Below are 27,894 nucleotides of genomic sequence, written 5' to 3' on the forward strand. Positions count from 1 at the left end.
ATGGTATATACACATGTGACACGTTGGCTGGAAAGAAGATCGGCTCCTCTTTTTTCGTACCTCCCATGCATGTGATGGACTGGAATTTTACTATGCTTTTTATGTAAAATCCAATCCTTACGTTAAAAAAGACAACGATGGAACCATGTAAAATTTCTCTTGTGCCGAGCATTGCATAATATCTCTTCCATGTATATATAGCTAGGAAGTCTAGTGCTGTTGTTCCCAAGTATCTATTTCTGTTGTAAATTTGAAAGGTGTACCTGATATGTAGTGAGAAGGCCATGCATGGCTATCCTGAAATTGAAGTTAATTCAGAATGAAAAAGCCAATTCACTTGCACTCTAGGTTTTATCATTTTAGAAGAAATAAATAACTCTATATATGCACCTTCTGTTATCTGAGCTTCTTTATATTCTATTGCACCATATGTTATAAAACCAGAAGTGTCTTCTTTTTGTGCAGAGCTCGCTATGAGGATGCCAGGTTTTTCTATCAGATGGACACAATAAAAAATTTGCTGAATTTTGAGGTCAACTGAATGGGATTCTTTTTCATGTTAGTCAGGTTTTTCACATAGCTTATGATAAATATGTTTTGCCTCTATTAACTATCTCACGCCACACAATGACATTATATAAAATGAAACAGGAGAAGCTAGGAAAGATGATGGACTAGATGATACATGTCCAAAAGACTGTTGGTAAGTTTCATGGTGTTAGGAAAAAAGATATGGTGGGATATCATCTGGGGTATTAGGATCTGTTTCTCTTTGAGAGTCTAAGATGTTGGGGGACTCAATAAAAAATTATATTTTTGGAAACTGATTTCCTGACTTTCACAAGGAATGCCTGGGAGGAGGGAAAAACAGTCACAAGGAATACAAGGGGATGAAAACAGAGGTTCGAAGAATTATATTTTGTCAAATACTTTTAAACAAGGCAACCATTCCAGCAAGTACTCTAGTAGCTTTTGGAGTAGGAAATCTGAAATGAGTAATTCTTAGTAAATTTCCAATTAAGGGAAAAGAAAAAAAAAAAAAAAATGCTATCCAGAATGAAGACACTGGTGAGGTAATTAATAACATGGACCTTAGCACACTAGGCTGGTATGTTGGGTCTTAAGTTGATTTGGCCATGCACCCTCTTAAATCTAGAATTTTGTCAGTTTGTTTTGCTGTTTACAAGGCGTTGTATAAAAGCTTCGGAGGATTTGCTGCATATGTTGTTGCTACCATTGACCAGGTAGAAATTTGATGTGTCTTCACATAATCTGAACATATTTCCTTGCATTTGCATATTCAATTAAATATTAATTCTCAATTGTTTGCTTGTTATTTAGTTTTGGAGTCATTGCATTGGGAATATTATTATCTAGAAGATCCTAACCATACGTATTCGAAGGCCATGACATCGGAAGAACATCTTGCTGGATTTGGTATGAGTTATGCTGACTTCATTTGCAAGGAGAATGAAAATGACTGCAATGAGCAACCTTTGGAATCTGCAGTGGTTGAGAGGATGATTTATTCGAATGGTGTGGCACAGAATCTGTATGTACTTTGTTCTGGTAGGTGGAGCACCAACCAAGGTAAGTAAGTCTAATGGAATTTTGAATCTTCATTTTCATTGCCTGAAATTTACCTAAACGCTGTTTCTTTGACTTGGCTAACTAGTTAAAATCAGGCCGAGTCAGCATAGTTTCAAGTGGACTAACCAGGAAAACAAGACTGAGTTACTTGCAAACCAAGGCCTACCTAGTTCCAGTCTGATTTCTGTCTTCTCTTTGTAGTTGAATATACTAGCAAACATGTTTTAATCTGAGAATTAGCTGCTCTAATTTCTCAAGCACTAGTTGTTTCTGTCTTCTCTTTCAGTTGAATAGACTAGTGGACCGCTGAAAATTACTTCCACAGTCCATTTTCTAGTTGTTTCTGATTTATGGTTGGGTTTGGCTCCCTATTTAGCTCCAAGGTCTTTTATGGTTGCTTTTCAGCTTTTCTGAATTAGATATTTTGTATGATTATAGGTCCTATTGCTGATGACATGTCCCACTGGCAAGCAACAATTATGGGACCAGCAGATAGCCCCTTTGCAGGTGGTGTATTTTTGGTAACCATTCGCTTCCTGCCAGCTTTTCAGCTTTTATGTATGTTGTACCTTCATTTACCTCTAATTGCCATCTACTAGGGATCCAATATTAGACATATGGGACCAAAAGGCTATGATGATTATGATGATGGTGACAATGAGTGAAGTTACATTTGTATTTTCTTGTAAATGGGGTTTGCATGATTGCATCCTCTTCTTTGAAACATGAAAAATGTAAGCCATTAGGGTGGATTGCAACTTCTCTTGGCCTATTTGGGTGAGGTTCTTCAAAACCTTCAGGGTGGCTTGGGTAATGCTCGGAAAGATTGATGCATTCTTCGAGGTTACGCTTGGGTAACTATCCTTTTTCTTCATTCTGATCTATATATTAGTATTTGTTCTTTATATTCTATGAATTTGTAGCTATGGTTCGACCAAGTGTGGTCTAAGGCAACTCCAAGCATTTCTTTTGAAGGAGTGCAAGCGATCCAAGGTTGAAGTACATACATTGTTGCTAGGCATGGTATTAACAGATTTGCTTCTAAGGTAACTTTGGTGGCATTTCCAAATGCCCTAATGCCTGTAGCTTTCCTTCATTAACTTTGGCCATCACATGAGCTGAATCAATAAATCTATCAATTTTCAAAAAAAAAAAAAAAAGAAAAAAGAAAGAAAGAGAAGGCAAAATTAACAATCAGCCCGAAATAGGAAAAACACAAAACAAATCAAACAAATTAAATAAAAGACAAACTTCCTTGACAAAAAACCTCCCACTACAGGCAAACTTTATATGTACATAGAAAATCTTCAAATATCAATGAACCATGATGGACCAAAATCCGTACAAAGAAAAAAAAAAATGCATATACACGTGTGCTACCGTACCAGACACCATGCCAAACACATGAAATGCCATGGCATGGCCCCTTAAACAGAGCTCCAAGAGAGCATCAAAAGCATCACAACCAAGGAAATCTTTGACAAAAGCTCTCCCTCACTACAACATACCATCACCACTACAGGGGCAGTTATTTCATACTCTGTAAGAGTGTGATAGTTCATATGAATGCATTCCAAATTATACAAATGGCATATACATAAATCAAGCTAACCATCAGAAGCTTGGGACCCACAGTATATAAGACATAACCCCAAAATCAGATTGATTGAACTATCCTGCACTCTCATTAGTATAATTCAGACAAATGACTAATTTTCATTTAGCTATCTGTTATATGTCAACCAATCAGCCAATTAAAACATTGGCTATGTGTAATTCTAGTTTGTTGTGTCCTGCTTATTATGCATGCTGTGATGCAGGACAATTAACCACTTGCTCTAAAAGCTTGAACTGTTAGAGCATGGCGAATTAATCCCTTTATCTCATAGCCTAGGCCCCACATCTCATGGGTTAGGACCTCGGCCGAACCCCCCTCGTGGGCCCCAAATCACATGGGTACCGCCTCACACGGGCCACCCACCTCGAGTGTGTCCCTACATCCCATAGGCTACCCCACTCGAGCTTGGTGTGAAATGCGCATTAATCACCCCCAGTGAGGAGTCTCAAACACGAGACCTCTCCCGTGGGCCCCGCCCACCCCAAGTGTGCCCCTGCATCCCACAGGCAACCCTACTCGAGCCTGGTGTGAAAATGTCCTTGCATTAATCAACCCCGGTGAGGAGTCTCGAACACGAGACCTCCCGCTCTAATACCAATTTGATGCAGGATAATTAACTACTTGCTCTAAAAGCTCGAACTGTTAGAGTATGGCGAATTAATCCCTTTATCTCATAGCTCGGGCCTCATATCTCATGGGTTATGACCTCGGCTGAACCCGCATCGTGGGCCCCAAATCACATGGGTACCGCCTCACACGGGCCGCCTACCACGAGTGTGTCCCCGCATCCCACAGGCTACCCCACTCGAGCCCAGTGTGAAATGCACATTAATCACCCCCGGTGAGGAGTCTCGAACACGAGACCTCCCTCGTGGGCCCCGCCCACCCCGAGTGTGCCCCTGCATCCCACAGGCGACCCCACTCGAGCCCGGTGTGAAAATGCCCCTGCATTATGCTGATTTTTATGTGTTGTAGTTTGGCAGTTATATTTGGTACAGGGCTGGCGACTAGTTTATTTAATGTATACTAAGAAGGAAATACCTGGATTGGGCAATCTTAACCGTAAAATAATTTTGTGACTTGTATGCAGGCTTACTATATAAAGACTTGAGATTATGCAATTTCTGAGAGTTTTTCTTCTCTTCTGCAATTTTTTTTAGTCATTCCATCATTAGAAATGCTGCTCGCAACAGTTCTCAAGAAAAAAAAAATATTTTATTGGGCCTAATTGAAACATATGGCTTCTGTGTGTTTGCGTGTGTGGTTCTCAGCCTCAGGAAAATGCACACTTTGCTGAGGTTCCTATTTGTATATGTGCACAGTTTTCTCTTAACAGTTTAGGTTGTCCCGTTGCTTCCTTCAGATATTACAATATGGTGATGCGAGAGGATTCTGTTGCGGAAATTGACAAAAATGACACAGCCCTGGTGAAGTTTATAGAATCGATAGAGGCTTTTGTTGTGGTTCTAAGATGTCGGAGAGCATCAAAGCATTCCTGCCCTGTTTCCAGCTGGTCTCATCTTCTGTTTTGTGGTTGTGATTTGCTGAGGAGATGCTACAGCTATTTTCAGTCCCAGCTGATGTATGGTTTCAGTTGTTTGGCTGTATGAGGCTATTTTCAGTCAGTCTCCAGCTTGTTAATGTGCATTTGTAGTTTGTTTTGAAAACTTTAAATAGACTGTTAACTGTTTTATTAGTATTGTGCTGGTTATTTTATGTCGAATGTTAAATGGCTGAAACATGCACAGGTTTGATCATCGATTGATTATGATATTGTTAGCTTCGGTTGATAGAAACCCAGACTAAAGATTGATTTAGTCTCGATTGGCATCAACCGATGTTAAAAACTAAATTTAGATACCGTCCAGATATTGCTTCCTTTTAGGAATCCAAGGTCAGGGGATGCGATGCTAAATTGATGGGTACTCTATGGAAGGCCACGGATATCAAATGAATCGCCTTAGATGCAGTGGGCAGTTCGGGTGGTATTATTCTTGCTTGGAGATCATCTCTATAGGCAGTCCAAGATAGTTGGAGGGGGTCGTTTTTGGTGACGGCCAAGCTTCAGCATATTTCTATGGGCCTTAATTGCTTATTCTGTGCGGTGTATGGTCCTAACCAAGATGCGCAGAGACCTCTTTTCTGGGAAGAATTGTTGGCGTCCATCCAGGCTTTTGATGGTCCTTGTTGCCTCATGGGGGACTTTAATATTACTCGTTTCTCGGAGGAGAAGTCTCACGGGAATTCGGCGTCCACTACTATGTCCTCTTTCTCTCGGTGGATTGAAGATCAAGAGCTTGTGGATCTCCCCTTAAATGGTTCCCGCTTCACGTGGTCTAACGGCCACTCCATTCCTTTTATGTCCAGACTCGACCGATTTCTGATTTCCCCATCTTGGCTCAATCTCTTTCTGTCCTCTTCCCAATCTGCTCTTCCCAAGGTCACGTTGGATCACTACCCTATCCTGCTGGAGGTGGAGGAACAAAATTGGGGCCCAAAGCCTTTTCTCTTCGATGTCTCTTGGTTGAAGATTGCGGGCTTCCATCAGATGGTTTCAGACTGGTGGGCAGAGTATTCAGTTGAGGGCTATGCCGATTTCAAGTTACGATTTAAACTTAAACGCCTAAAAGAAGATTTGAAGAAGTGGAGCAAAAGTCTGTACCTAGACAGGGAGAAGGAAACGGAGTCCCTCCTATCAGAACTGCGTCGGATTGATTCTATGGCAGAGGGGACTCCTATGTCTCCTGACATTATGTCCCGTAGGATACACATTATTCAGGAATTGGCAAACAGGGCGTTGGAAAAGGAGATTTCTTGGAAACAGAAGGCTCATATCAGCTGGTTGAAAGAAGGTGATCGAAATACAAGACTTTTTTACAATATGGCAAGTTTTCACGCTTCCTCCAACAGGATTAGCTCCCTTATAGTGGATGGGGTCCGGATTGATGACAGAGATGCAATCGTGGATGAAGTCGTTTCTTATTTTTCCAATCAGTTCGCCGCAGAAAATTGGCAGAGGCCGCCCCTGGACGACCTGCACTTTAAGATCTTTCAGAAGAAGACGCGAATCTGCTTGAAGCCTCTTTCTCTTTGGAAGAGGTTAAGCAAGCCATTGACAGCATGGCAGGGGACAAGGCTCCTGGGCCGGATGGATTTCCTATTCTGTTTTTTCAACATTTCTGGGAGATTGTCCATGATGATGTGCTGAGTTTTCTTGTTGGATTCTATGCCAATGGAAAGATCTCTAAATGCTTCAGCGCCTCGTTCATTGCTCTTATCCCTAAAGTCCCTGGCGCTGCCTCTTTGAAGGAATTCAGGCCGATTAGCTTGTTGGGTAGTCCTTATAAAATCCTAGCAAAAATCCTTGCTATTCGGTTGAGCCGTGTGATTGATAGGATCATCTCTGGAAGTCAGTGTGCGTTCATTGCCGGTAGACAGATTGTGGACGCTGCCCTCATCGCGAACGAGTGTTTGGATTCAGCCTCCTCTTTCGGGTCAAAGTCAGTGATGTGCAAGCTAGACATTGAAAAGGCGTATGATCATGTCGATTGGTCATTTCTGCTCTATCTCATGAAGCGTATGGGTTTTGGGTCGAAGTGGTGTCTCTAGATCAAGGAATGCATAGGGTCGGCTTCTTTCTCGATGCTCTTAAATGGCTCTCCTAAAGGCTTTTTTCAAAGCTCCAGGGGGCTCAAGCAAGGAGATCCCCTCTCCCCTTTTTTGTTTCTCATTGTTATGGAATCTCTCTCTAAGATGCTCCACAGAGGTCAGTTGGAAGCTCTGGTGAGTGGTACAAGGATTAAAGGAATGAGGAGTCCGTTCGATAATCCAGTATGCTGACGATTCCCTTCTTTTTTTCGGAAGCCGAGGTTGACAAGGTGTTTAATTTGCATACCGCCATTCGCTGTTTCGAGGTAGTTTCTAGTTTAAGAATAAATCTGGATAAATCTTATATGTTCGGCATCAACCTGAACAGTGATGAGCTTGCGGTCCTATCTAGCCACTTTGGATGTGCTCCTGCCTCTCTTCCTTGCTCATTCGTTGGTCTTCCCCTTTGCATTTGAAGGCCTCCTAAACGAATGTGGGAGAAAGTGGTTTCCAGGGTTGAGAAATTACTGGCTAGATGGAAATGTCGGTACCTGTCTCGTGGAGGCCGCCTAACCTTAATCAAAGCTTCCCTCTCCAATCTCCCTATTTATTTTATGTCGCTCCTCAAATGCCCAAGCTCGGTGTTGGCGTCTATCGAAAAATGCAGGTGCGATTTTCTCTGGCATGGAAATGATAGTGGCAATAAATTTCACCTCCTGAAATGGAAGGATGTTTGTAGGCGGACTCTAGATGGAGGAAATGGTTTAAGGGACCTAAAGTTTATGAACCAGGCTTTATTAGGCAAATGGATCTGGATATTGGGGACGGAAAGGGGCAGATTCTGGAATGTTGTTGTTAAGCATAAATATGGGGAATCCATCGGGGGCTGGTGGACTAAGCAGTCTTCCACCTATAGGGCTTCTGCTATTTGGAAGGACATTCTTAAAACCAAAAGAGAGGTCCTTAGCAGCATCTGCTTCGACCTTGGTGACGGGGCAAACATTCGGTTTTGGGAAGACAACTGGGTGGGGGGATGTACTCTCAAAGCCAGATTTCCTCACATATTCTCTCTCGCCCCAGTCAAATCTGTTTTTGTGAAGGACTATTATGAGTTAGTGGGCAATAGTGTTGTGTGGAACATCGCATGTAGGCGCAATCTACAAGACTAGGAGGTTAACGAATACGCTAAGTTGCTGGAATGTATTTCTTTGAGCATCCCCTCCAGATCGACTTCTGACAGGTTGATTTGGATCCATTGCAAGTCAGGCAGATTCTCGGTTTCCTCTTTGTATTCTCTCATCTCTTCCTCCATAGCTCAAAATCAGGCCAGAGGGGTTGGTTTTCTATGGAAATATGCGGTCCATCCCAAAGTTACGGTCTTTGGCTGGTTAGTGGGGCATAGGAAGATCCTGACCATTGACAATCTTCAAAAAAGAGGGATGCCTATTCCTAACATCTGCTTGTGTTGTATGCGCCACGAGGAATCAGTGGATCACCTGCTGGAACATTGCTCTTTTATTTCCCAGATTTGGGCCGACTTCTTAGGGTGCTTCAACATCAGTTTCTGCTTCCTTGAGAAGGTGGATCTTCTCTTGCAAGCGTGGCACGGGGTCTACATCGGCAAAGTTAAAACCAAGATTTGGAGAATGTTTGTGCTTGCTATTTGGTGGTGGGAGGAATGCAACAATAGATGTTTCAGAGATGAAGCCCATTCCGCTCAATTCGTTGCTTCCAAGGCCCTGATCGAGTGGGCTTCTCAGGTTGAAGTGCTGAAGGGAGCTGATTTGCGGTTTTTAGGGTCCTGACCTGAGTTTGGTTGATCTGCTATCTCAGCGGATCTTCTTTCTCAATTTGCTTTGCCTTGCTTTGGCTTTCCGTTTTGCTGCTTCGTTGTTTTTCTTTCTGTTTTTTCTTTTTTCTCTTTGTTTCTTCTTTCTCAGTTTAATGCATTTTCAGTTCATCTTTCAAAAAAAAAAACTAATTTTAGCCTCAGTTGTTGAGAACTGAGGTTAAAAATGGAATTTAGCCTCAGTTGATGCCAATAGAAGCTAAATCCATCTTTAGTCTCAATTTTACATCAGTTACCTAAATCGAGACTACAACTTCCGTGGCTAAAGGCTTTATAGCCTCAGTTGTTGAGAATCGAGGTTAAAAATAGATTTAGCTTCGGTTGGAGGCTGAAGCTAAAAAGTTCTTTTAGCTTCACTTGAAAAACCGAGGCTATAAAAGCCCTTTTAGCTTCAGTTGCTAAAACCAAGGCTAAAGCCTTTAGCCACGGGGTTCCACCCTCTATTTGAATAATTGAGGTAAAACTGAGGCTAAAGACTTTAGCCTCAGTTTTTAACCTTTTTAGCCATAATTTTAAACTGAGGCTAAAGGCCTTTTTTGTTGTAGTGTTGCTGACATGCCGGTACATTACAATGCTTGACTTTTTTATCATGTAGGTTAAAGAAATGATTTCAAATTAAATGATTCAGTTCACTCCAACATCTCAAAAGGTTGTGAATTAACAATACAAATAACTTTTTTAAACAATATAAATAAAAGGAGACAAGAGCATATAACTATCAAATTAAAAAGGCAAACAAATGCCACTATGAAAATAAACAAAAAAAATGGTCTATTATATAGATTTCTAACCAGTAATAGCATATGATGAATATAAAGACGAAGCAATGTAAAACACATGAGAGAGAAAATACATGTGAAAAAAAAATATCCAAAACATGAGAGAATACAGCTATGTAACATGAAAGTGTAAAGGTGCGAGTACAATACCCAATGATGTGTGAAGGGTGAATTCCACTTTTCAAAACTTCAAAATGCTTTCCTAAAAAATAAAATAACATTGAGAGCAACCTAGTGGAAGAATACACAAATTACCTGTCATTAAAAATTTAATTTTTGGTCTATATATTTTTTATGCATCAAATACTAAGGGCAAGGAACCATGAAAGCTTGGCTTTTTGGTGGGGTTTTCAAGACTAAGGCCATTTGTATGCACTTTCACAAGATAAGTTTTTGCAAAGAGGTTTATGTGCCTTGCATTCTATATCTTGATATCTTGATGAAAAACAATGTTTAGTACCTATTTTGTAGAGTGAGTGATGGAATCGGGTTTGCAAAAGTATATTCAAAATAGGATTTGGCTCAAAACACTGTCTGCACATCAAATAGCCCTTTTGATGATGCTCATTTAACCGGAATTAGCTAGCCATGGGCTATAGTGGGCTTTGACATCTAGGCCTCTTGATAGGCCAAGCCTGCATATTGGGTTGAAGGATAGATAAGTGGGGTCAAGCCAAGTTTGATAATTTTATTATAGTGGCCTAGCTTGAGGTTGGATTAGGCCCATTTATGTTTTATGTTGGGTGAACATGGGCCCATGTCTCGGACACAATCACTATATGTGCCAGATACTTTCAAGAATTTTTTACCTGATTAGTTATATAGGCCAATCGCTATTGGGCCCAAAGTGCAACCACAGACATGCATGCACATGCACATGAAATTTCGACTATCAAAATCTTAGGCCTTATAGCAAATGGAGAAAATATATATTGATAACCATCCAATTGAAGATCATCAGAAATGGACCATTACTATGGAGAAAATGATGGACAAGCAAAATAATATGGTTAAGACTATCTGACTTAGTTCATCCATAACTAGTCCCCTATAAAAGAAGAAGAAAAAAAAATATACCATGGCTGAGCTACTACAATATAGTGTCTTTCAAACATTGGCCTCTTCCTTTTTATTTGCCATGACATTGATGGGATCGTTATGGTCATTTGATCACAATGTCTCCTTGGAAACTTATTATTTAAATGTCACTGGTTCCAAACCATCCAATTTGTATGGCACTGATCTGCCGGAAAGTTCATTTATCAGTGTGAACATTTTAAGGTAGCCGTAAGATGGGTTTGTATATATGATCTCAAGGGCTACTGGTCCAAAAGTTTATACAGCGGCAAGTGGAGCACATGGTTCAGTGATCCAAACCATTGATATTTTTGGCACCACCATTCATTGATCCTAGATGGATGTAGTTCAACCCATGGTACACCAACCACTATCTATCGTACGTTCCACCAAGTTCTATATATGGTGGGGTCCACAGATTTCCCATCGAATAAATACATAGCAAGGTCTCAAAAGTCAAAATATATATTGGGAAGTTGAAAGCCAGTAATTCAGTTGCACTTTGTAGAGGGCCTAGCCCGGCCCGAAACCCAAGACCTAAGTCCTAACCCTGGACCAAGCCCGGTAGGCATGGAAGCCCAACCCTAAGGTTGAAAAAATTGGTTGGGCCCATGCCCAACCCAATCCTGCCTGCCCAACTCAGAAAGATTTCTCACTTGACTGTTCCTAATATATATCCATTGATCAAGTGAGGTACGCAATACATAATTTAGAGGAACAAAACCAATGGTGGGGATTAAAACGGCATATTTGTGCAATATAATACATGTATGTATAAACTCTGGTCGTCTTGGGCTCGGCTGGGCCTAGTTGGGCTTCTTTGACTTGAGCACAAGCCCAACTTGAACATTGCCCAGGCCATGCATGTGTAGGGGTGCACACGGGTCGGTTTGGTCCGGTTCTGGGGTAAAACCGGAACCGAACCGTTCCTAACGGTTCTGAGATTTTTGGAACCGGAACCGAACCGTTAGCGCACTAGAACCGAACCAGACCGGGACCGTGAAAACCGGTTCGGTTCCTAATCGGTTCCACGGTTCTGGCTTTTTAAAAAATTTAACAAAAGACCCTTTGCAATTTTCTCAATGTGGCCCACTCCACATTCAAATCGTCGATCTGTACTGTCCATTGTGTACAGAAGGGAGATTTAACCCTTGGCAATGTGGCATTCTGAAACCATGCAGGCTGTTGTAGAATTATGACCGTTGAACATGAAATGGACGGCGGAGTAGATAAGCTCATGGGCCATGCTGATTTTGCTCCAAAAGCACTCTATTCCTGATGGTTTTTCGTCCTCAATCTCATGAACGGAGTAGATTTTCCAAAAGACTTCAGTAAGTGGGCCACCAAACGTCACAGAGTCGACGTACGTCAACTCTGTTGAAAACAGAGCTTCCGTCCTTTTGTTGTGGGCCACCATCATGCAGGAAGAGATGGATCTGAACCGTTCATCAGGTAGAGGGGGTAGAATCCATTAAAACCATGTTGAGCTTTCTTAGCCGTATACATCCTCGTGATCTCTACAACGATCGAAAGAAGGCCGTCTGACTGCTTTTAAGGCTTGATTATTCAGGTGAGCCATATCATCATATGATTAAAGCTCACCATTCACGGTCCAAATTCCAAGAGGAAGACAATGGACGGTGTGGATCTGGGCCACGGTTCAACGGATTGGGTCCACGGTTCGGTTAACGGTTTGGTTCGGTTCTGCGTGCCCTTGAACCGAAACCGAACCGTATCCAACGGTTCTGGAAATTTTGGAACCGGAACCGGAACCGGTGCTGTCTAGAACCGGACCAAACCGGACCGATCCAACGGTTCTGGTCCGGTTCCACGGTTCTACCGGTTAAATGTGCACCCCTATGCATGTGAGGTCCAAGCCTGGCCTTGGGCCAAGCAAGTAGATTCAAGCCCAGTCAAAAGCTGGGTTGGGCTTGATGAATCGGGTGGCCTACCCAGCCCATTGCCACTCTTAAGAGTGACCTCCAAGACAATAATATTTAATATTTCAAGACTTAAAAAAATAGCCCTAAGAGTGATCTCCAAGACACGATAATATTTAAAATTTCAAGACTTAAAAAAGTAGCCTTAGGGATCTTTGAGTAACTAATATTTCGTATAAATTAGAATCCAAATCACAATTACTATGAAATCAATATAAAATAAATGTGAATTAGAATCCGCGACTATGTTTGACAGCCACTAATTAGAGTACATTGGAATGTTCTAGTAGATTCACACAAACTTGATTAAGTAAATCAGTTTTAATACCCCAAGCTAGGGGCTATTTAGCATTTTATATTTGCATTTATTTGAAGGAATTTGAGTGTAAATGGAATCGAATCACTAATTTTGGCACTACATTTGGAAGGTAAATGGAATCAAATGTGTTTGGAATACACTATTACATATTATGAAATTTCAGGTTTTTGGTCAGATCCGGCTATAGTTGGAGTGAAATGCCTTTTTGGCTCTATTTTTAAAGGCAGTGGAGTTGCATGTCTAACATTGGTTATAGTATCCGCAGGTTACTAATCTATTATACACATGACATATTAACGATACTCCAAAATAATTCAATTATTAGCTACAACATTAAAATCACATCAGTAGAATGATTCAATTGTCCAAACATTGGTCATCTAAATTAACAGATAAAAATGCTGTTGAGTCGCTCGTTTGTTATCCTTACATTTGTGGCTCACACGAAGCTCAAAATTTCGTCCTTTTTTTGCCAAATTATATATTTTAATGGCTTATTAAAACTAGTTTGTTGAATATCACATGTCCTAACTGAGAATATTAAAGCTGATTTAGTTTATCAAATTCATGCCAATGCATTCCAAATACACATCAACTCGCTTTAAGCCAACATTGCCCAAGCCCAACATAACCCAAACACTTCTACTAGCAAGATAGTCTGCATGCATGTTTCTAAAATCATGGCCCTTTTTTTTGAGAGATAATAGAGACTTTCATTAAAAGGAAAACAAGGGAGCAACCGACCCGCTGAGATAGCGAGTCAGTTAGCTCCATACAAAAGCACATTACAATCTTTTAGAGGGATAACAATAGAAGCCCATTCGAAAATATAAAACTGAACCCTTTGCACAATGGAATCCCCCTTTAGATTCCCCTCTAAAACATCTCCCATTCCTCTCTTCCCACACCGCCCACTGAATAAATGGCCCATTGATTTTGGTCCCACTGAATAAATTATCCATGTCTGATATAAAGTAAGATAAACTATTTCTTAACCCTAGAATGATACAAGTGAGGCCCACCTTTAAGACATAAGCCTTTCTTAACATGAGTTATGCCCCAATACTATCTCTCCTTTATCATCATACACAGCCATCCAATTGAAGGCTGTGCAAATGTACATGCACAACCATCAATCCTTCTTTTTTTTTTTTTTACACACGCACACACACCCCCACACACTCACGCTGTAGTGGGATTTCACCACCTATGGATACTCGAAACCTTGTCCGGGTGTTGAAACTCATGGGAGTCTACCACCGGAGCAAGAGTAAGGATCCACAACCATCAATCCTCACTTCATAGGAAATTTATTGTGCGGTCAGGATCACCCTAGTAAGGGAGATTTTCTGCTGGAGAAATGATCACGTGCAGCGGTAAGAAAACTTTCACACTCTTCCATTTCTTTCCTGGGCCAATTGCCTAGAGATCCTTGACCAGACTCTGTGGGCCACACCATAATGTGTGCTTTGTCGACACCCCCCATCCATTTTGCTAGATCATTTTGGGGCATGAGCCAAAAAATGAGGCAGATCCAAAGCTCAAGTTGATGACACCACAGGAAACAGTGGGGATTGAACGCCTACTGTTGGAAACTTCCTTGGGCCACGACACTTTTGGATCAAGCTGATATCTGTGTTTTCCCTTCATAGAGGTTTGTGTGACCTTACCAACATGTTGGATGGCAAATTAAAATCACTGTGGGCCCTTAAAAGTTTTCCATAGTAGGTGTCGTTATCCCCCTAAGTTGCCTGTGGTGTGGTCCACTTGAGCTTTGGATCTGCCTCATTTTAACTTAGGTCGTAAAATGACCCCACCAAATGGATGGACGGCTTGGATAAAATACACACATCATGGAGACCCCGCAGATTCAGCTCATCAGGTCACCAGGGGCAATCTGCCTCCATTTCTTTCCAGCAAACATATACATTGATAGAATATCCAACCAGTGCAAAAGATGGGCCATACAATGATGATTACCAGTTGGATCCACTCATCAAGCTGGACAAACCTTCAAAACAATAGATATGGTGGGGTTGACCAAATGAGTGAATCGACCAGATTTTCTACCAAGTAATCATTGTGATGTGGCCCACCTTACACGGATAGTATATACACATGTGACAAGTTGGCTGGAAAGATATAAACTCCTCTTTTTCCATGGGACAGGAATTGTCCAGATGACCTCCAACACAGCATGGAAAACACAGGATCTATAGGTTACCCTGACTTATATGTAAAATTCTCTCCCTTTACATTCTCTATGTATTGCACAAGAATCATTATTCAACGTCTTATATAAAAGATTAGCTCGAATAAAAACTCACGTCAGACACATCGATGGGATTACTAAAATTTCTTCCAAAATTCATAATTGACTCATCTTTAGTTTTTATCAGGATATCATAATTACACCTAATTAATATGTACAAGTAAAGATACACAACATATATTTCATACCCGCTCTTTCACCAAAAGTGAACTTATATTCAATATATATCTCATCCCTTCTTTTTCAAAAAAAAAAATATGTGTAATGAGTTGCCAAACATATATCACTTATTCTCATTAGCTCATTTTAGGGCATGACCTAAAAATTGGCTGATTCAAAGCTTAAGTAAAACACATCACATGTTATGATAATTATGATACTTATTTTGATAATTTCTTAAAGGGTCATCTAAGATTTGAATGAGTTTTATATCTTTATCTTCTCTTTATTTAGCTTTATGTCACTTGTAAATCAATTTTATAACAAATAATTATCACAATTTTTGGTAAGAAAGTTTCCTTATATCTTGCTATATATATACATATTACACAAATACTGTGAAAAATTATTGTTACTACTAACATTTCAATTGCCACAACTACCCGGATGGGTGGTGTCATCTTAGTGCTTAAAAGGTACTTTTAGCAGGCAGCACATGTAAGGGGAGAACTTGCTGGCAGTACGAGCACGCAGCATGTTGTTGGTGTTGATCTTGAGATTACTGTTATACTATTAGATTGTAAGTTTGTCATTTACCTTACTGTGTTGGTTGATTGTGTGGGTTTATCTTCTTGCGGCAAGGTTAGGGACAACTCTAACTGATGTTATTATGGTGACAACATTGTTTCAGACGTACTTGCAATTTGCTTGTATATGTTTTTGACATATTTAAAATTCAAAGAATAAAAATACATTTACAATCCTCTTTTTTTTTCACAACAAAATGATTTACGTGGTTCCCCTTCAATACATCCACGAAATCACATTGATCTACTATGTTCAAAGGTAAAAATAAAAAATAAAAAAGCAATTATCAATACAATACAACTCTCTTTCTCTCACTTTTTGTTTCTCTAGAATATATATTATCCCAAAATGAACTACGGTAAAACACTAAGATTACGGAATTGCCATTCAAGCAGGTGGCATAAACCCCAAGCAAGGTGGCCCCCAACGAGCTTAGCGCAGAGGTCGACGTGTGACAGTGCTAGCTGGATGAACATTACATCTCTGATGATCAGGTTCCATAAAGCCCAACACTGTGGGCCACATTGAACTTGTGCACCCAACCAATTCGGCTAACCTCAGCATTGCCAAAATCGGCACACCAATTGATACCATGTTATTAAATCAAAACCTACATAATGCACCAATCTACAGTAGATTGGGCCATCAAAGCTAACGGCCACTATCATTCTGCCAACCTTCCCATTGATAGAAACAATGCCTCATTCATCACTCGACTCCCATTACCCTTTCCAACATCTCCAATGTATCATATATGGACTGAGACAATTGATGTGACTCATCCTCCACCCCAAATGTGTGGACCGCATGATCCACCTCTATTGCACTACATCCATGTGGCTTCTTGATTCTCCTCTCTTTCATCATCTTCCTCACCCTAGCGGCATCCCCCAACCGCCCGGCTTCCTCATACATGTTAGCCAAGAGCACATACCGCCCCGCATTCTCAGGATCAAGAACAAACAGCTTCTCAGCAGCCTCCTCTGCAAGATCTATATTGTTATGTATACGACAAGCACCAAGCAATGCTCCCCACACATCCTTTCCCGCCTTCATGGGCATTCTTTTAATGAGTCTGGCGGCCTCATCGAGTTGCCCGGCCCGGCCCAAGAGGTCCACCACACAAGCGTAATGGCCACCACTCCTCTCCACGCCATGTTCCCCCATCTTTTCAAAGATTTCCAGGCCCTTTTCGACCAACCCCGCATGGCTACAAGCAGATAGCACACAGATGAAGCTGATATCATCTGGCTGCACACCCGCTTCCACCATCCGTGTGAACATCTCTAGAGCTGATTCTGCATTGCCATGCATCCCATAACCCCATATCATTGCATTCCATACTACTACATTTCTTTCAAGCATTCTATCGAAAATGACCCGGGCAGTTTCCAACCGGCCACACCTTGCATACATTCCAACTAGACCGCTGCCCAAGACAACATCTATTTTGATCTCGGACTTTATGATGTAAGAATGAATCCACATACCCACATGGATCGCCACCAATTGCGCACAAACGGGCAGAATGGTAACCAGGGTAACACGATCAAGCATTTTTGTAGTGCCACCCACCACCAACATCTGTTTGAAAAGCAATAGTGCCTCGCTCAGGCATTCATTCTGGCTGTATCCTGCTATCATGGAATTCCAACTGACCAGATCCTTCTCAGGAATTCCATCAAACAACTTCCTAGCCATTCTGATCTCACCGCACTTAGCATAGAACGCAACGAGAGCATTGCTCACGAACAAATCAGACTCCAGCCCCGCTGTCAAAGCATGGCCATGGATCTCCCTCCCCATCCTCCCATCTTCCATCGCACCGCACGCCTTCAGCAAGAAAGGAAATGTGTACCGGGTCGGACAAACCCCACTCCGCCGCATGCACCTGTAAACCTCAACAGCTTCCACAAAAGGACCTAAATTCGCATAACCGCGGATGACAACATTCCACAGAAGAACATCTCTTTCACGCACTCCCTCAAAAACCTGGCGTGCGTCGTCCATGCCCGAGTTCCCGTATTCAGCATAATGGCTAACGAGCTTCGCAGCGAGAAACGGGTTCTGCTGGAAACCGCTGGAGATGATCTGGGCATGAATTATCTTGAGGCTTTTCTCACTGCTGCAATCTTGCAGGAGCCGAGTGTAGACGTAAGAGTCCCTGTAATACTTTCCTCTCCAACTTCCACAAAAAAGCCTGACACATTTACAATCTATTGACTTCAACCACCTAATACTTATCCCTAATTTATGCTTAAATAAATTTCAACTTAAATAATTCAGTTCACTCCAACATCTCAATTCTATTATACTTAACAATTTCAAAAGGTCACAAATTAACATTGGAAGAAAAAAAATTTAACTGTATAAATGAAAGGAGATTAGAACTAATAAATATAAAATAAAATAGACAAAAACAAATGTTATGATGAAAATAGACAACCAAATAATATATTATATATATTTCTAACAAATTATAATATATGATAAATATAAAGAATGAAACAACGTAAAATGCATGAGAGAGAATACCTGTTAAAAAACATGTAAAACATCTGAGAGAGGATACAATTATGCCACATGAAAGTGTAAAAGCATGAATTGCAATGCTTGATCATGCGTAAAGAGTGATTTCTATTTTTTAAAACTTAAAAATAAAATCTTAGGAAACAAAAAGTGCATTGAGAACACCCTAATGAAAGATTACACAAATTACTGTCATTAAAAACTTAATCTTTAGTCTATACATTTTTTATGCATTGAATACATTTAGGTAAAGGATCTTGTGAAAGGATTGGATAGTACAACATTATATTTATACAAAATATAATCCAACCTAAGTATATAATACCTCTTAACCAACTGTAATTGGCCATTTCTTTATCAAAGTTGCACTTAAATGACATTTCATGAGATGGCTCAAAAGTAGGGTTTTTTTTTATATATATATTTATTATTATTATTATTATTATTATTATTTTAAAGTGTACCAAATACATTTGGAAGGCACATTTCAGGCTACCAAATGACTCTACTCTTGTAGTGCCATTTGATGGTCTACTCATGGCACAAATCCAAAGTGAGCCCAAGGAACGATGAAGGCTTATGGTAGGGTTTTCAAGACTAAGGCCATTTGTATGCACTTTCACAAGGGGAAGTTTATGCAAATGGAGTTTTCATGCCTCGCATTCTATACCTTAAAGAAAAACAAATATAGCACTTAATTTGCCGAGCGAGTGACAGGATAGGGTTTACAAAAGTGCATCCAAGCGATGCACGAAATACAAAATGGGGTTTGACTCAAAACATTATTTAGGCATTAAATGGCCCTTTTGAGGATATCCATGTAAACGGGCCTTAACTAGCCATGGGCTAGAGTGGGCTTGACATTTAGGCCCCTTGACAGACCTGGCCCGTAGATTCGGTTGAATGATAAATAAGTTGGCTCAAGCCAGGTTTGATGTATATAAGTTTTTTTATAGTGGCCCAACTTGAGATTGGATTAGGCCCATTTATGTTTTATATTGGGTGGACATGCCCCATGTCTCGGACACAATCACTATATGTGCTGGATACTTTCAAGCTTCTTTTTTCACTTGATTAATTACATGGGCCAATCACTGTTGGGCCCAAAGTGCATCCACGGTATATGCATGCACATGCACATAAAATTTCAACCATCAAAATCTTGGGCCTCATAGGAGATGGGGAAAATATATATTGATAACCATGCAATTGAAGACTATTAGAAATGGGCCGTTAAGGAGAAAATTATGGACGCGCAAAATGATATGGTTAAGACTATCTGACTTGTGCGATTAGCAGGCCATCACTCATCCACCAGTAGTCTGCTATAAAAGAAAATAACACTATGACTGAGCTACCAAAGTATAATTAATGCCTTTTGGAAAATGCACATGGGCCATTGACATGACCTGAACCGTCCATTAAGTTTTTTCCACTTTTCTTGATAGGCATGAAAAACACATAATTGTAAGAGAGGGTGCTAGCCTTCCAAATATTAGCCTAACCCTTTTATTTGCCATGTCATTAATGGGATCGTTATGGTCATCTTATCACAATGTCTCCTCGGAGGCTCGTTATCAAAATGTCCCTGGATCCAAACTGTCCAATTTGTATGGCATTGATTCGATGGAAAGCTCATTTATCAATGTGAACATTTTAAGGTAGCCCAATGAGGGGAAGGTAAAGATGGGTTCGGATCTATGATCTCATGGTCTACTGGTCCAGAAGTTTATATAGTAACAAGTGGAGTGCATGGCTCAGTGATCTAAACCATTGATATTTTGAGCCCCACCATTGATAGATCCTGGATGGATGTAGTTCAATCCATGGTACACCAATCCCTTTCTATTGTAAGTTCCAACAAGTTCAATCAATCATGGGTTCCAGAGGTTTCCGATTCAATAAATGCGTGGCAAGGTCTGGAAAGTCAAAATATGTATTGGAGAGTTAGAAGCGAGTAATTCAGTTGCACTTTGTAGGGTACCTAGGAGTGGCAATGGGCTTAGTCTGGCCTAACACTTAAGACCCAACGTCTGAGACCAGATCAATCCAAACTAGCATGGGAGCCCAACCCCAAGCTTGAAAAAATTGGTTGGGCTGTACACAACCCAATCCAGTCCACTAGACCCAAAAAAATTGATAAAATATCTATTTCTCACTCGTCGTTCTTCATCTATCCATTAATCAAGTGGGGCATGCTTGCACAAGTAATAGACAATTCGAAGGAACAAAACCAAATGGTGAGGATTAAAATGACATATTTGTGCAATATAATACATGTAGATATAACGTTGGGCGGATAGGCTAGGCGTAGTTGGGTTTTTTTTTTTACTTGAGCACAAGCCCAATCTGAAATTTGACTGGGCCACGCATGTGAGGCCCAGGCCTGGCCTTGGGCCAAGAAAGTATGTCCAAGCCCAGTCCAAAGATAGTTGGGCTTGGTGGATCGAGAAGGCTATCTGGCCCATTGCCACCCTTAATAGTGACCTCCAAAACTCAGTAATATTTAATATTTAAATACTTAAAAAAGTAGTCTCGAGCTCAGTTTGGTGGCTTACATATGGTATGAATTAAAGTCCAAATAACAATTATCACGGAATTGATGTGAACTAGAATACCAATGAAATTGATGTGCATTGGAAATCCTCAGGTCATGTTTGACAATCACTAATTGGAGTGCATTGGAAATTTCTAGTATATGCATAGGATCCTGTATTTAATTAATTATATCAGATTTAATACCCCAAGTTAGGAGTCATTCAATACCTTGTATTTGGGTATATTAGTGTAAATAGTATCAAATCACTTATTTGGTATTGTGTACTTGGGTAAATACAATAAAGGGTTTTTAGAATACACACTTTTGATGTATTTCGAAAATTTAAGTTTTGTTTATGAGATTTGACTGTACTTGGAGTGAAATGTCATTTTGGGTCCTTTTTAAAAGCATTAGAGTCACACATCTAACAAAGGCGTAGGTAGGCTACTAATAGGCTACTAATCTATTGTACACATGGCAAGTTAGTGATACTCCAAAACAATCTAGTTATTGCATACAACAATAAAATCACATCAATAGGATGATCTAAACTATTCAAACATTGGACATCTAAATAAACAGTTTAAAAAATGTTGTTGAGTTGCTCGTTTATGATCCTTATGTTTGTGGCCCACCTAAGATTCAAAATTTCCTCATTTTTAGGCAAAGTGTACATATTTTAATGGACTTATTAAAATCATTCTATGGAATATCACGTGTTCTGACTCAAGACATTAAACCTAATTTAGTTAATTAAATTCACGAGTTCTTCTTACTGACAATGTGGACGTTAAGAATGCTGCCTCAGATTTCTTTTCCGAACTCTTACAGGAAGATGATGAACCGCATATGGGAGACCTCTCAGTTATCCCTTCCTTGGTGTCTGAGGAAGACAACCGCAGCCTGATGCTCGACCCAACGTGGGAGGAAGTCCATGAGGCAGTGAAATCTCTTCCTCTGAATGGTGCTCCGGGTCCTGACGGATTCTCGGGAGCATTCTTCCAAGAATGTTGGGATACGTTGGGCCGTGATATCCTTGCAGCAGTCATTTTCTTCTTCAATGGAGGAAGTCTGCCCAGAATGCTTACATCCACCCTTCTTTGCCTAATCCCAAAGATAATCTCTCTCCCGTATATGTTTCTGACTTTAGGCCAATAAGCCTTTGTAATTGTATTTACAAAATCTTATCTAAGGTGATTGCAGTGAGACTAGGAAAACTTCTTCCAAACATCATCTCCCCAGAACAGGGGGCATTTGTGCAGGGCAAATCAATAGCAGGGAGTGGTGCGCTGGTCCAAGAGATCTTCTGTGACATCACTAGGAAAACTAGAGGTGATAACATCATCTTGAAGTTGGACATGGAAAAAACTTACGATAGACTGAACTGGTCCTTCCTCAAGAAAGTCCTTTCGAAGTTCGGCTTTGTTAACAATTAGATTGACCTAGTTGAAAAGTGTTGGTCCAATTCCTGGTTCTCCATTATTATCAACAGGGAATCGTCGGGATTCTTCAAATCTTCAAGGGGTCTCCGCCAAGGAGACCCAATCTCTCCAAGCCTCGTTGTCTTAATAGCTGAAGTTCTAAGCTGGGGTTTTAAGAAGTTCGTTCTTAGTGGCGCATGTCAACCCTTCAAGACCCGAAGAGACTGCCCCATTCTTTCTCATCTCCTATTTGCAAACGACACAATTCTCTTCGCAAATGGTAGTAGTGCTTCTTTGAAGACCATAGCCAAATTCCTCAAGGACTATGAAAAGGCCTCGAGTGAAAAAATCAATAAGAACAAAAGCTTCTTCATTCCTCCTTCGGCGCAATCGGAAACCCGTTCTAGATTGTTCAGTAACATTCTTGGCTATCGTAAGGCAGATTCTCCATTTACTTACCTCGATATCCCTATCTTCCAAGGGAGACCGAAGAGGGCATTCTTCCGAAGCTTGGTCGACAAAATTCAGCAAAAAATTTCAGGTTGGAAAAGCAGAATCATCTCCCAGGCTGGGAGATTGACATTAATCAATCATGTCCTATCGAGTGTGCCGATCCATACTCTCTCAGCGACAGTGGTCCCGGCTAGCATCCTGTCCGATCTAGAGAGGGCCTTCTCAGATTTCTTCTGGGGATGGGAGGGGTCCAAAAAGAGGTGTCACTGGCTCAGTTGGAACAAATTAACCCTCCCAAAATCTGAAGGAGGTTTGGGGATCAAGAACCTCAGATCAGTCCTTCAGACATTCAGATTGCAGTTCAGCTAGATGGTCAAATTTAGAGGGAACCAAAGTTACTGGTGCAGTTTTATGCGAGCCAAGTATCCAGCGGACACACGCTCAGACGACAGATTCAGCCTTTCATCTGCAGCTTCGTCGTTCTGGAAACAGGTTCTTAGTGAGGTTCCGGCTATTATAGACCGTGCTAGATGGCTTATAGGGAGTGGGAACATATCCTTCTGGGAAAAAGACTAGACGGGCCTTGGCCCCCTGCGCTCTCTCTCCCAGCATCCAATCCCAACTGCTACCCAATCTATGCTGGTCAAAGATTGGATCGGCCCTCTCGGCTGGAAATCTGTTCCGGATGCTACCAAGCTCCTCCTGCAGCACGTGATCAAGCATGTTACAGATGAGGGATTTTGTACCTCTTCTACAAACGACAGATGCATATGGCTAGACTCCATCAGCGGGGAGCTCTCGATGGGGCAAGCTTGGTAGACGATCAAAGGCTGATCAGAAACTCTGGGCGAAGTGGGTATGGCACGCCAAACTTCCTCCCAAAATCTCCCTCCTTACCCGGAAACTTTTCCAGGGTGCTATTCTGATAGAAGCTTCAGTTCAGAAGAGAGGCATCCATCTAGCTTCAAAATGCGTTTGCTACCTCCCTCCTTTCCTTCCGGATCGTGAATCGATCGACCACCTATTTGTTCTCAGCAACACAACTTCTCAAATCTGAAATTTCTTCAACAGAGCCTGCAATGTCCAGCCCATTAGGCCCTCCTCGGCCACATCAACTGCCATCCACTGATGGGCGTCATCCCCTGCTTCTAAATCTCTGTCCCTTCTCAAAGACCTAATCCCAACATTCATTTTCTGGGAAATTTGGCTGGCGAGGAACAGAGCAAATTTTGAAAACAAAAATATGCACGTTGCCAACATCATATCTAGCATTCTCCACTGGATTAACCTATCGAGCTCCGACCTTCCGTCGCCCAAATCCCTTAAGTTACCCATCCAGCTCTCTTTTAGCATGCTGGGGATCCGTATCCCTCCAAGGTGAAATGATCAAGGCCCAATTGGGGCTGCATCAAAGTTAACGTGGATGGCTCCGCGAGAGGAAACCTCGGTCCCTCTGGAGGGGGAGGAGTGGGAAGAGATGTGACGGTAACTTTCTCTTTGCTTTCGCCTTTTGGTATGGCTTTGGGTCCAATACTAGGGCAGAGATGAGGGCTATCCTGGATGGTATTGCCCATTGTGCCCAGCTTGGAATTCCGAGAGTGGAGATCGCTTCCAACTCGAGCGCAGTTGTGGCGGCCCTTGCTAAGGTGTCCCATGGCCCCTGGGCCCTGTGGTACTAGAGGAAGAGAATAGAAGCCTTGAGAGGTACTTTGGAGGTTCGCATCTCCCATACTCCAAGGGAGGCTAACTCGGTTACAGATGAGCTCCCCCGTTTGGGTAGCGGCACCCAAATCAATATATCCTTCCGCGATAAGGAATCCCTCTCGATTATCGCCAAAGGCCAGCTGTTCCTGGACAAGGTTGGGTTGGGCAACCTTCGTGTGGTCTAACCCCTTCCATTCTTTCTTCCTTTTCGTTTCTTTTTCATTGTCTTTCTTTCGTAGTCCCACATGATAGGCGGGCCCCTTTGTATCGGTGGCCTAGCCCGAATTTAGCATTAGAGTTGTACAACCAGGTGCTACCCCTTTTGTTGATATAGACAAAGATTTTTTATTTTTTATTTTTTTAAGGAGAAAAAAAAAATCTGTACTTTGAATGGACTATAGGAAAGATTCAATTTCCAACATATACCTTTTCAATGCCTTGCCCATTGCACATATTTGAACTCCATCTGCACATGCCATTCGGCAATTTTATGATTCTTCATTTTGAACCTCATATTTACTGTAATGAAGATGAAGCGGCTAAGTGAAAGTTTGGTGTGAATGGAAGCAAGAGTACCTACCATCATAAATAATAGCTTGGTTCATTTTCATCAAAAGAAGAACTGACACTATATGCTCTAGTACAGAAGACACTATAAATGGGTGAATATTTTGAATGTTAATGAGATGGGCAAATATTTTGACAACTTATGCAGCTAAACACCTTGTTAAGATTCCCCATCAAGAAGAACGGAGGAAATTTTTTGATAGCTTCTACACTATCGCGCCCTCTTTGTATCTCTCTTGATGTTCTCTTTCTTGCAATAAAATCATTGTTTCCTTTCAGTTCACAAAACAGGAAAAAAAAAAAAAGAAAAAAAAAACAAAGAATGTCAGTTTCAAGCTATAATGGTATGGAAGAGACCATCCTTCGAGCAATCTAACAATTGTATAATTCTCCTTTCAAAGAGACAGTGGATGCCTCATCCCTGCCATTATCGCATGGGAACCCATCAGCGAATTACACGATCTGAAATGGTGTCCAACTATAGGAGTATCAACAAACCACTTGCCCCTGCATGATATAAGCCATTGCATCATGTCATTTACTTCCCTGCTACAACCTCTAAACATTTATGCATTTCCATAGCAGTAAATTCAGAAAGTGATTCACAATGGATCAAATTGATGCTGCAATTTCCACGAGCCAAATTGTAGACAAGAAATGAATTTTCAACTTCCAATCCCAACAACCAATGTAAAAGATAGGTGTAAATTCATTCTGTAAAGAAGATTTCAAGCCATGCATATTAAAGTATCAAACATGAAACATCTACTCAAATCCTTAAAAAGAACAATACATTCACACGTGTGTGTGTGTGTGGGTCATACTTACTCTTTGTCTCCCAGCTTCACTTCAGTCCCTCCATATTCAGGTAACAGAACAGTGTCTCCTCCCTTCATAGCAACAGGAATAACATTCCCATCTCTATCACGAGCACCAGGACCCACCGCAACAACTTTCCCAGAATTCAACTGAATCAAGCACATAAAAAATATAAATTAGTAATAAAAATGACCAAAAGATATAATGAAACATTTTAAAGAAAAACCTGAAACTCCTCAAGCCCAAAGAAACTAAGAAAATAACGAGATGTGACCAATGGAACCAACAACCAAAAGCTAGAACCCATGGATATATTTCAAGAACCTATATTCATGCACCAGATTATTCTTGTTGTTTCAAGAAGCATATAATGGCCGATATAAAGGCCACGTTAACTCTATAAAGTTAGATGTTTGCTAAATCCACATGCGCGTGGAGCCCTACCCATCCACATGCAGGCACACGTGCCAATGTGGAACATGTGTGCAAGATCTGAGCTTTCCAACAGTTGGAAACAATCATTAGATCTTCCCCCTAAAAAATCGGGCCATTTCACGCCTCAGGTGGGCCACAAGGTACAAAGTAAACAGATGGTTTTTTTTTTTCTAGCCATCCATTTGTTTTATATGTTACGGCCTGCCTAAAGCATGAAATAGTTTGATTTTAGCCAGAAGATCTAACCAATGCAGCCACCTGATGGAAAGATCAGAGCACACACTCATGTCCCATATTGGCACATGTTTCCCACACATCGAATTAGCAAACTTCATGAAAGTAACAGCCACAAACCAACCCACCCTACTTGCTAAAAAGAGTCCGCATCGAGTGAGATTCCAATAGTACTATTGCTTGGGCTTTTGGATCTAGGCCAACTCCTTGGAAGTGGCAATTCATCGTAGATGAAATGAGAGGAAAGGTCTGTTTGTTCCCTAATCTTCTAATCTTGTCCATAGAGAGGCCAATTCACCATGTTTGGTCAAGGAAGCTATCGGCCAAGGATCTCTGTATGATGCTAAGGTTTATCCATTACCTTAATGGATATTATCTCATTTTCTATCTTTTGGAGAACTGATCCCCCACAGGCAGGTATTGTACCATCTTGACCGCCAACATGCCACTTGTGCAGGGGACACCAGTACCATGAGATTGGTAGGCCTGACCATGAAGATCACCTAGCACAAAAATCAAGCTGGTCGGCTCATCATGTCGGCCACACCATCAGAATCGGTGGAAACCAACAGTCTGACTCCGCATAAAGGTTCAGCCCACCTAGTAGTAGATCAGACTGGTTTTCGAGAAAGGTTCGCCCCTATCGTCTTGATGTTAATGATTTCCCAAACATGCAGAATGTTGGTAGGAAAGATGGTCTGGTACCACAAGTTGCAGTACCGATGCCTGTAGCTGATCAGTTCTCTCTTTTAAAGCAATTCTATTATTACCTACCAAAAAAAAAAAAAAAAAAACCACCATTTTTTTTCTTTGCGTAATGCAAGAGTACAGAGTTGTACTATTGTCTCAACATAAGTAGATAATGAAGGGTGTTCTTATAATCAAGGGGGTGTAAATATGAATAAAAAACACTAGAAGACAATAAATAAGAATCTTCACTAGAAAAGGAGTCTGATGGGATGATTTTCATCAGATATTGTACCAAATCGACCAAAGAAAAGGAAGATATTGAAAAACCAAGTGAGATTTTCGAATTAAAAAGCTACCCAGAAGCAGAAAATGACGATTGATCAAGTAAGGGGAAGAGAAGCAGACTGTGTAGAGAAGATAAGTTCTTTCTTTGAATGAGGAGATTGGAAATTATTGGAATTTTCTTGTACCTTGTTCGTTTTTTCAGGGAGTAAAATTCCTGCATTGGTTTTCGATTGAGGGACGATTTTCTCGACGAGAATCCTGTTTAGAGAAGGAATCAAGCGCCTCACCATGAGAGAGAGAGAGAGAGAGATGAAATGCAACGAACGAAAACGGCCTGGTGGTGCAGTAGGGTTTAAGGAGGTTTATTTTCGTGTCAAATTACATAAATGCCCCTGACTTTGGTTCTAGAGCACAACTTTGATACTCCGGCGGGGACGCG

The 27,894-nt window shown here is 41.0% G+C and overlaps 2 protein-coding genes and 1 long non-coding RNA gene across 13 annotated transcripts in view; 1 reads left to right on the plus strand and 2 right to left on the minus strand.

The window, feature by feature from the left end:
• Positions 1-218: 218 nt before the first annotated feature.
• Positions 219-27,807, minus strand: LOC131227186 (10 kDa chaperonin, mitochondrial-like). Of its 11 annotated transcripts, none has more exons than XM_058222935.1 (3): positions 27,641-27,803; positions 25,821-25,960; positions 219-297 (listed from the first exon to the last, which is right to left on the minus strand). In XM_058222935.1, the coding sequence occupies exons 1-3, from the start codon at positions 27,743-27,745 to the stop codon at positions 234-236; spliced, it is 309 nt and encodes a 102-aa protein (XP_058078918.1). In that variant the 5' UTR covers positions 27,746-27,803; the 3' UTR covers positions 219-233. The 11 variants fall into 11 exon arrangements, with proteins under 11 accessions (XP_058078918.1, XP_058078921.1, XP_058078916.1 ...); XM_058222938.1 differs by lacking the exon at positions 219-297 and adding an exon at positions 2,537-2,708; XM_058222933.1 differs by lacking the exon at positions 219-297 and adding an exon at positions 2,537-2,722.
• On the plus strand, positions 1,136-2,590 carry LOC131227191 (uncharacterized). Its single transcript, XR_009162091.1, has 3 exons — positions 1,136-2,111; positions 2,190-2,433; positions 2,514-2,590. It is a non-coding gene; the product is annotated as an uncharacterized LOC131227191 (long non-coding RNA).
• The window catches only part of LOC131227188 (uncharacterized), a 29,589-nt gene continuing 27,517 nt past the window's right edge, over positions 25,823-27,894 (minus strand). The window contains exon 10 of the mRNA XM_058222943.1: positions 25,823-25,960. The gene's annotated coding sequence lies outside the window, so the exon portion shown is untranslated. The remainder of the gene's footprint in view (positions 25,961-27,894) is intronic.

This window comes from Magnolia sinica, chromosome 15, assembly GCF_029962835.1.
Source record: "Magnolia sinica isolate HGM2019 chromosome 15, MsV1, whole genome shotgun sequence".
NCBI classification, from domain to species: Eukaryota; Viridiplantae; Streptophyta; class Magnoliopsida; order Magnoliales; family Magnoliaceae; genus Magnolia; species Magnolia sinica.

Bases quoted from the DNA above. Each gene is read 5' to 3' on its own strand.
- LOC131227186 (XM_058222930.1), bottom strand. From the start codon at position 27,745: ATGGTGAGGCGCTTGATTCCTTCTCTAAACAGGATTCTCGTCGAGAAA. The intron at 25,961-27,640 runs GTACAAGAAAAT...TGCTTGATTCAG, and splicing joins TCCCTGAAAAAACGAACAAG to TTGAATTCTGGGAAAGTTGT. The intron at 17,980-25,820 runs GTAAGTATGACC...TAAATGTGTCAG, and splicing joins GTGAAGCTGGGAGACAAAGA to GCTTTTTTGTGGAAGTTGGA.